The sequence below is a fragment of the Monomorium pharaonis genome, unplaced genomic scaffold (assembly GCF_013373865.1).
Source record: "Monomorium pharaonis isolate MP-MQ-018 unplaced genomic scaffold, ASM1337386v2 scaffold_378, whole genome shotgun sequence".
Classification (NCBI taxonomy): domain Eukaryota; kingdom Metazoa; phylum Arthropoda; class Insecta; order Hymenoptera; family Formicidae; genus Monomorium; species Monomorium pharaonis.
In genome coordinates this window covers 30087-39676 of record NW_023415668.1, presented here as the reverse complement: position 1 = coordinate 39676, position 9590 = coordinate 30087, and the positions used below count along the sequence as shown (strand labels likewise).

At 27.5% G+C, this 9590-nt stretch overlaps 1 protein-coding gene across 1 annotated transcript; it reads left to right on the top strand.

The window, feature by feature from the left end:
- Positions 1-5002: 5002 nt before the first annotated feature.
- On the top strand, positions 5003-6221 carry LOC118648333. Its single transcript, XM_036294661.1, has 3 exons — positions 5003-5009; positions 5325-5408; positions 5495-6221. The coding sequence occupies exon 3, from the start codon at positions 5512-5514 to the stop codon at positions 6052-6054; it is 543 nt and encodes a 180-aa protein (XP_036150554.1). The 5' UTR covers positions 5003-5009; positions 5325-5408; positions 5495-5511; the 3' UTR covers positions 6055-6221.
- The last annotated feature ends 3369 nt before the right edge of the window (positions 6222-9590 follow it).

Here is a 9590-nt window from a genome sequence, read left to right as displayed (position 1 = left end):
ATATTTTACATATATTTTACTAACCTCTAAAAATCTCTATATAGCTGTCGAAATTCCATTCGTGCAGAAGAGAAGACGTTTTTTTGTCCGCCATGCCGTTGAACAGAATAATGTAAATACACGATTGTAAGATACACGAAACAAATATAAAAAGCTACCTTATGGGTACCGCGTGATATTAGTATCGCATCGATACCGCATTGGTTTGCGCGAGATTGGCATGCACCGACTTGCGCTGCGAGAACGAAAGCGCCAGCAGCAGTGTAACAAATGAATGCGATGAACAGTTGATCTACCGTTTATCGCTATTTTTGTAAATATAACAAGAAGTTTTGTATTATTTTGTAGATTCAACAAAAAGTTTGTAGATCCAACAAGAAAAACTTAATCAAATCCTTATAGTACAGTTAACTAAACGGTGTAGTTATAAGCAGTAAAATTTTGTTATGATAACCAGAAATTCTGTTTCGTTTAATAAGAATACGCTCAACCAGAACCGTTTTATTATTATAATAAAACCATTTTTCTCAGTGTTTAAAAAATTATTTAGTTACTCAATAATTATTTAGTACAAAAAGGGTACAATTTGAAATAAATTATAGCATTTATTTGTATAACTATTCCGCTATTTATTAATATTTTTTAAATATATATATATATATATATTTATACATTTAAAATATTTTTATTTTAAACTTAATTTCAAAGAAATTTCATTATGATCATAGTATAGTGAGTAAAAGCTTACATTACAAAAAAAGTATGCATGGAATATAATTTTTTTTATTAGATGAGAAACGTTTTTTATAAATTTTATAATCTACGAGGATATTTTGCTGTATTATAATCTAATTGTTACTTTGTTTTACTTCAAACGACTGAAAATGATTGCAATAACAAATATTTGAATATGTTTGGCATTAAAAATAAATTTTGTTTAAAGAATTTACTAATATATGCTTAATTTTTGCAACTGAAAAACAAAAATTATTATTCGTATTTATAATATTATTGATTGCGTAAGACGTATCACTAATTGTAACCCATGAAACTGAATCATAATCATAAAATGACTCCGAAGGTAGAATCTGCTTAATATTATCAAAATTTTCAACTAAAAATGTTTCTGATTGTATTGCTCCTTTAATCACTTGTAATAAAAAACCTTCATCATTAATGAATCTATTACAAAGATACAATTAATGCTTAACAGCAAAAGTATAAAGTGAGTTCTTGCGTGATGTAACCACTTTACTATTATTTTTAAACGTTTTATGCTTGTCTTCGAAATGAATGGAAGACATATACTTTAATGGACCAAATTTACGCATAACCTGACCATAATGAAGTAAATTATGATGTTTTATTCGAAGTTTACTCTTAAAAAGCTTCAAGTATAACTTCAAATATTGCAAGACAGTGGATGAAGAAAATCTATTATTTCATCAGAAATAATATTGAATAAAACAATATTAGTGATTTGACGCATCATAAGATACAGTTGCCATATCGGATTTTCTATAAGGACTAAATCGTAAACAAAAATAACCAAATTATCGACACGATAATGCATTTCTGAGGCAGAAAAAATAATTTTCCCATTTTTTATAGCTACATGTTTTAAAACAGGAGTTACGTTTTTATCATAACTTGAACTGACAGTACAAATCCTTTCGTTTAATATTTCTATAGTAAAGAACTTATGTTTATCAATAAGCCCGTTTAAAAATAATAATGCATAATAATGCAAAATAATGCATAAACGACGATACATAATCATGCACGAATTTTGGCCGTGTACAATCGTGCATTACAATGTACAATCGTGCATTACGATGTACAATCGTGCATTACAATGTACAATTGTGCATTGCGATGTACAATCATGCATTACGATGTACAATCGTGCATTACGATGTACAATCGTGCATTACGATGTACAATCGTGCATTACGATATATGATTATACCATTGATAAAATTCATGCATAATTATGCATCACCGTTCATGCATTATACATTATTATATTATACTGCAATAAAAATAATATAAACATGTTTTAGAGTCTTATCAAGTATAAATATTACATTTTTAGGCAAAGTAAATACACATATATTTTATACTTAATACACGTATATTTTTACACAAAGCATCCCATGCAACAGAAATTAATGTATAAACATAAAAAATTATATATAGCATAAATTGCATAACAATTATTAAATTTCTTACCGCTACAATAATCTCTTATGAAATAAATACTGCTATCATTTTTTCATAAGCATAAAAACAAAATAATGTAATTGCTAGTTACGTTACAAAGCAGATCATAAGATAGCTAGAAGATGTTTTATAATAAATCAAAATTTTTTATCACAATTGTGTAATAATGACAAATGAAAAAAATAAAATAAATTGTCAAATTTTGTATCATACGCTTAAAAGTATTTGCCCACTTTGTCTCTTTTAATTCAATGATGAAAATTTTAAAGAAAAGTGAATTTCAATCTTCTTTCCTAATTTCCTATTTAATAATAAAATGTTAAAAATAAAATGTTTAATAATAAAATGTTTAATTAAAAAATGTTTAATAATAATCTTGATGGCTTATTTACATTAAACATGTATAGTGTCCCGAAATTCGCAAATAAAAATACTGATGTAGCGAAAAAGTTCTCGACAAAATTAATTAAAATAATTATTTGTATTATTTTAAACAGTAATTTTTGAGATATAAAATTAAAATATCTCAAAAATTACTGTTTGAAAAAATACATGCAAATAACTATTTTACTTAATTATTTAAAATTTTTGGTATAGTATTTTTATTTGCAAATTTTGGAACACCCTGTATATGTTTAATGTAATATTTTGAGCCATCAAGATTATTATTAACATCCAGACCATTAGGAGAGAAGATTGAAATTCACTCTTCTTTAAAATTCTCATCATTGAATTAAAAAAGATAAATAAGTATAGATAAATATTTTTGAGCGGTAGTGTATATATCATTGAATGGAATGTTTTGTGTGGAATAAAAAAGGAAATATTATTTTTTATTAAAAAAAATGTCTTTAAAGATGCGAGTATAGAAGTCGCTCGTTATTTTTGTTCAGCTTTATTAAGTTTCTCCGTCCTCCGCATTTCCCCCAACCGCTGGAACATTGCAGCAATAATAGTTTTTTTTTCTTGTGTCGGTCACTGTTTTGCAACTCCATGTTTTATAGAATAATCTGAAGGAGTAAATTAATTTTTGAAAATTGTTGTTAATTCTTTGCTGTTGCAAATTATAATGCTTACCAATAATAACATCTCGTGCGATAGAATCAAGGTAATCGAATTTTTCTTTATATTGAGTCTTTCCTAGCGATCGAACAGATTGACCTGTTATTGTATACCGCAAAAGAGCTTCACCCTGGTGGAAAAATTTCTCATATTTTTTCAGAAATTTTTTCAGAATTTTTTATCTTCCATATTTCTGAAAAATTCTGAAAAATTTTGAAAAATTCTAAAAAAATATTAAAAATTTTTCAAATTTTTGCAGAAATAACTGAATGGGAATTCTCAAAATATTTCAACATCTTTATATATGACAATTTCTGAGAAATATAACAAATTTTTCAAATTTTTTCAGAAATGACTAAATAAGAATTCTTAAAATATTTTAATATTTTTATGTATGACAATTTCTGAGAAATACAAAGAATTTTTCAAATTTTTTCAAAAATTATTGAATAAGAATTCTCAAAATATTCTGTAGGACTGCCTTCCCTTTTTTTGTGACATTCAATGTCTTTAAAGCGCTAATGTCAGCTTTCTTTGTAGCTGAGTACTGAGTCTACATAATTCGACAAAATTTACGTCAACGTATAAACGTATAATATTTTGTTTTAAAAACAATTAATATTCAATATTTTTTACCTTTCTTGTTTCGATATTTTCTTCATCAGTAGCGAGTCAAACGCAAGACAGCCAATCGCGATCGGAATAAAGAGGCAACAATGTAATCGCGATTAGCAGGCAACTTTAGGGTTACATGGCTATTTTATAAGAAAGATCCTCTGGTAATTCCAACTACAAAATTTGTATCGTCTATTTTCGAACAAACGGACAGGTTGAATCAACCAGAATTTTTCATAAAACAACAAAACTTTTTCCAGTGTGTGAAATAAAATAAATATACTTTTATACTTTACTACAGCACGTAGTGAATTTGTCATTTTTGCATATAACCTCTATACGGACTTATCTAATATTTGTTAACCTATAAATACAGAAATAATATAATCATAAATACTAAAAATTCGCTTACCAGATCGCATTAACAACTTCCTGGTATGATTTTTGATTGTAAAAAAATGTGACTGTATCTCCTTTAACTTTACACTTTTGTAATCACAAATCACCGCGTTATCATTCACTAGGCAATAAGAACCATCGTTCTTACAATTAATAATAAACATGATGTGCACAGTGAAAATCTGTGGCACTAATAACAGAATCAACAAAATTACGGATGCCGAGACAACACGCGTGAAACAAAGACCGGCTACGTCTATCCATACGTATGATACGTTCTCCTTTGCGCATGCATTATATATATATATATGCGAGTGTATGGCTGCGTTCGCTTTGGCACTCACAGCGCTTGTAAGAGTATCATTTGTTTTTGTTTAATATTTGATAAACAATAAGAATGAAATGATGCTTCAAGCGCTATAAGCACCAAAGCAAATACTAATTTAGTATTAACAGAAAGCAAGACGGTGATTGGCCAGGTTTGCTTGAGTCTGCTCCGAGTAGACCCAGATCGGACAAAACAAACAGGCCGTTCGTGTTGAACAAATGTACAGATAAAACTTTTGAAATGATTCGCTTTTGATTTTCAATCGACTGTGCCAAGTATATTATTAGTGACAAATAATAACATGTCTGATAAAAGAAAAAAAGATTCCCCCTTTTTTACAAGAGGAAAATATAAAACTTACATCAAGGATAAAAACCTTCAGGTAATTAAATTACAGTTTTATAAATATCTATATAAATTGAAAAAGATTTTCTTATTTATTGATGCTTGCATGGACAAATAGCTGATCTATATAAATTGAAAAAGATTTTCTTATTCATTAATGCTTGCATGGACAAATAGCTGATCAAATATTTGCTATATACGAATAGCTGATCAAATATCTGTTATATACAAACATTATGTTACTAAATATTTTAAACTTGTAATCATAATTAAGTTACTATTGCCAAATAGTTTTTATTTTGTTTTTTAAATATAAATTATTCCTAATATATATTTGTTCTCTTGATACCAGTAAGGACCCTCTCAAGGTGGAAACAAAAAGAAAATAACATTTCTTATGTTGATTTAGATGCAACGGAAAACAAAAATGTTCAAGGTATACATAATAAATATAAATAAATATAGATAAAAACATATTATAAAAATATTTAAATAATGATAATTGATTTAATTTTACCCCAGATACATTCAATAGCAATATGAACTCGTATGCATCAGATCAATACAACGATAACGAGCCAACTGCTAGTAAAATCAGTGATCCATCAGATAGCAATGAATCAAAATTTTACGATGCTCGAAATGATAGAATAAATGATGATGACAATTATGCAGCGAAAGAAAATGAAATTGACTCCGACGATGATGAACAACAAGACAATCAAAGTATGCTATTATACGAAAAAAGTACTAAAAGCACTGATAAAAGTGTTTTATTACTCTTGCAATTATTTCTCGACAACAAAATGATAAAAACATGCTTAAAAAATACGCTCAAAGTAATTTGCGACTTGTTACCGACACCTAATAATATGCCGAGAACAGTATTTAAACTATTTCAATACGTAGAAAGTCAAGCCCCTGTACGTGACGTCATCAAACATTTTTATTGCAAATCGTGTCATTTTTATTATGGCGATAAAAATAAATCGGTCCGCGAGTGTCAAGTATGTTCATCAACTGAACATAATGGTATTTTTTACAAGTTGGATATAATCGATCAACTGAAGTATTTATTTTAGCATGCACATCTCAGTAAATTGATTAAGCCACCGCCCGAGTGGAAATTGATCTAGCCGTTTTATTTTACAGCTAGTGATTGTATCACGCAGGCTAGATATATTATCTGACCATTAACTAGCTCAGTATTAGCTATAATTAACGCATAATTTTTTGCTAGCTAGTACTTTTCTAGCCCCTGCATTGTAAATATTGAAATATAATGGCGCTGGAAACTTTAAAAAATTAGCTAGCCGCTATCTAGCCCTTGCATTGTAAATATTGAAATATAATGGCGCTAGAAAGTTATAAAAAATTAATTAGCCGCTATCTAGTCCTTGCATTATAATCAGAATCTTCGAATTCTCAAAGTCTCCTTGTAAGTCAACTGTTAGGCAGTCACTAGATATATTTTTTATGAAATAACCAATCAGCAAGCAATATTTTATAAATGTTTTTTAAGTATTTATTTTTGATTATTTTCACATTATTAGCGTTATTGTACAAATAATATTTATTTAATATTTATTAAACATTTATTTTATATAAATTATTTATTTTAAATAATTATTTAAAAAAAATTTTATAAAACGTTTATTTAACGTTTATTTAATATTTAAAAATTATTAATTTTTTATTAAAAATAATAGTTTAAGAAAATTATTTATCTAACGTTTATTTAATGTTTATTCAAAATTTATTTTAAATTTAAAAAAGTATTTAAAATAATATTAAAAAAATATTAATTTAATATTAATTTAATATTTATATTTTAATAATTAATTATTTAAAATAATGATTTAGAGCAAATATTTATATAATATTTAATTAATATTTATTTAATATTAATTTAACATTTTAATAAAACGTTTGAAATAATATTACATAAGATTTATTTAATATTTATGTAATATTTATTTAAACCTTTAAAAAAATATTTTAAAAAATATTTTAAAAATGTTTATTTATTATTGATTTAATATTTATGTTACAATAATTAATTGTTTGAAATAATAATCTAGGATATATATTTATATAATATTTAATTAATATTTTTTAGAAATGACATCTATTATTTATTTTTTACGAATATAGCAAAAATAGATCTTTTTATATTTTACATACTATTTCGCATATGTGAAAATCTGTAAAAAATTGTAATACTTTATATTTATATTTATTTATAAAAATATAAGTTAACTATACATGTTTTATCCTTCTGACAACATCTATTGAAATAATGTATACCAAATATGTAGGCATTAACATAAAGTATTCATGGATCATCACGAAGCATTAGGATGCGTACGATCTTCGAAGTCAAGCAACGTCGGGCATGGTTGACAGTTGGATGGGTGACCGTTTTTTCAGGCGCAGAAATTAAATATGTTCTAACAGGTACTGTGGTGGCTTGGGTGAAACATGTATAGTCTTCTTTCCTTTACAAAATTATCGTAGAAATTTATTAGATTGGTAAGGTTACATTAAATTTATCAAAATTATTAAATTATGCAATCAATTTTTTGCTTTTGTTGTAAATATGTTTAGTAAATATAAAAAAAATCATTTACCAAATGTTAAAAAAACATTTTCTTAAATTTTAAAACAAATATTTATTAAGGGTTAAAAAAATATTGTCCAAACATTTAAAAAAACATTTTTTTAATTCAAAAAAGGGAACTTATCTCATTATTTTTAACGTTTTTAGAAATGTCTTTTAAAATGTTTTTTAAATATTATAAAAAACATTTTTTAAATATTGTTTTGCTGATTGGGACCAAGAGTTCCAGGTTCGAGTCTCACCATAAGTGAATTTTTTCTAAGTACATTTTAAATGAAATTGTGATGGTTAACATTTTCAGGAATAGAAAGTATTGGCATTTACCTCTTCGGAAAAACAAAAAAGGAATTGTTTTTAAAAAAACTGTCTAGCAATTGTATATAATCGCTGTCTAGCCCAGGCTAGATAGCAACTAGACAGTTGTTGCGTCTAGCGATTAACCAATTTATTTTGTATTACTGCTAGAAAAAATGAGCGTTACAATGTTATCTTGTAGCTAGATAGTTTTCTTAAGCTCGCTATGAGACAATTAATTTGTCGAGTAGCTAAAACTTCTAAGCGTTACATTTACCAGACAAGGGCTAGATAAGACACGCATTTGGCTAGATAATGACTGGACGCCGGCGAGTTTAAATTTCTACTCGGGCGGTGGCTATTAATTCCAATATTATAAGCGATGTAACTGATGGATCAGAATATATTCGAGTTAACTACTTGGAAAGGAAAGGAGGAAGAGGACCGTTTGATTTGACTCTAATTATGAATACAGATGGAATATTCCTTATGAAAAGTTCAAAAGCCAGCTTTTGGTCATTGATGTTCACAATCGCTGAATTACCACCATATATAAGGAACTCATTTATCGTGGTCTTTGGGCTATGGTACGATAGCTGCAAACCGACAATGAACACTTTTCTGCATCCCTTTAGCATAAAACTTCAAAAATGTTTTGAACACGGTGTTACTTGGATTCACCCAGAAAATAATGAAACATTTCTATCAAAAGTCGTTGCTCCAATAATAATAGCTGATGCTCCGGCTAGGGCACAAATTCTTAATTAAGTTAATTTTAATGGTCGCTACGGTTGTAACATTTGTGAAATCAAAAGTAAAAAGTTGAATAGCTTGCATAATTCAAAAAGGCGCATCCGTATATATATCCTTTCGAAGATATTTTACGTTTAAGAACAGATGCTAGAATGAAAAGTCAAGACAAAAAAGCTGTTGTTGAAGACAAAAGTATTCGTGGTATGAAAGGATTAACTATAAAGGATATTATGGCATATTTTCCTCTTGTAAATTTAGCGATATGCACTTTACCCGAATATATGCACTCAGTTCTCCTTGGGATTGTCAAACAATTAACAATTTTATTTTGCACTAAAAGTGAAAAATGGTCCTTGAAAAACTTTTTAAAAAAAATTGATTCCTTTTTATTGAATGTATGTCCTTCTAACAACATTAAACGATTACTCAGATCTTTAGCCAATCATTTAAAGTTTTACAAAGCCTCTGAATTTTATAACTGGTTATTGTATTACTCAGTTCCAGCCATGACTAATTTTTTACCAGAAAAATACTTTCAACACTGGATGCTTTTGGTCATCTCTGTATTTACGTTATTGCAAAAAGATATTAAACTATCAGAAATTGATGAAACTGAAATCTTGCTGCGATTATTTGTACGAGATATCGAGATTCTATATGGCGATAAGCAATTAACGTACAATGCACATCAACTTTTACACCTCGGATTGTGCGTGAGACGTTGGGGTCCTTTATGGGCGACTTCAGCTTTTGCATTCGAAAATTTTAATGGTTTTCTTGCAAGTATTGTTCATGGTACAAACAATGTAGTTCAAGAAGTAATAAATAATTTAGCAATTGCTCAAGGAATGAAAGTTTTGCAAAATAAAGTTGACAATAAATAAAAAATGCTACTTTATCTGATGAAGTAATTGGTAAATGTATGCGCGTGATGCTCAGTGAAACTGAGTG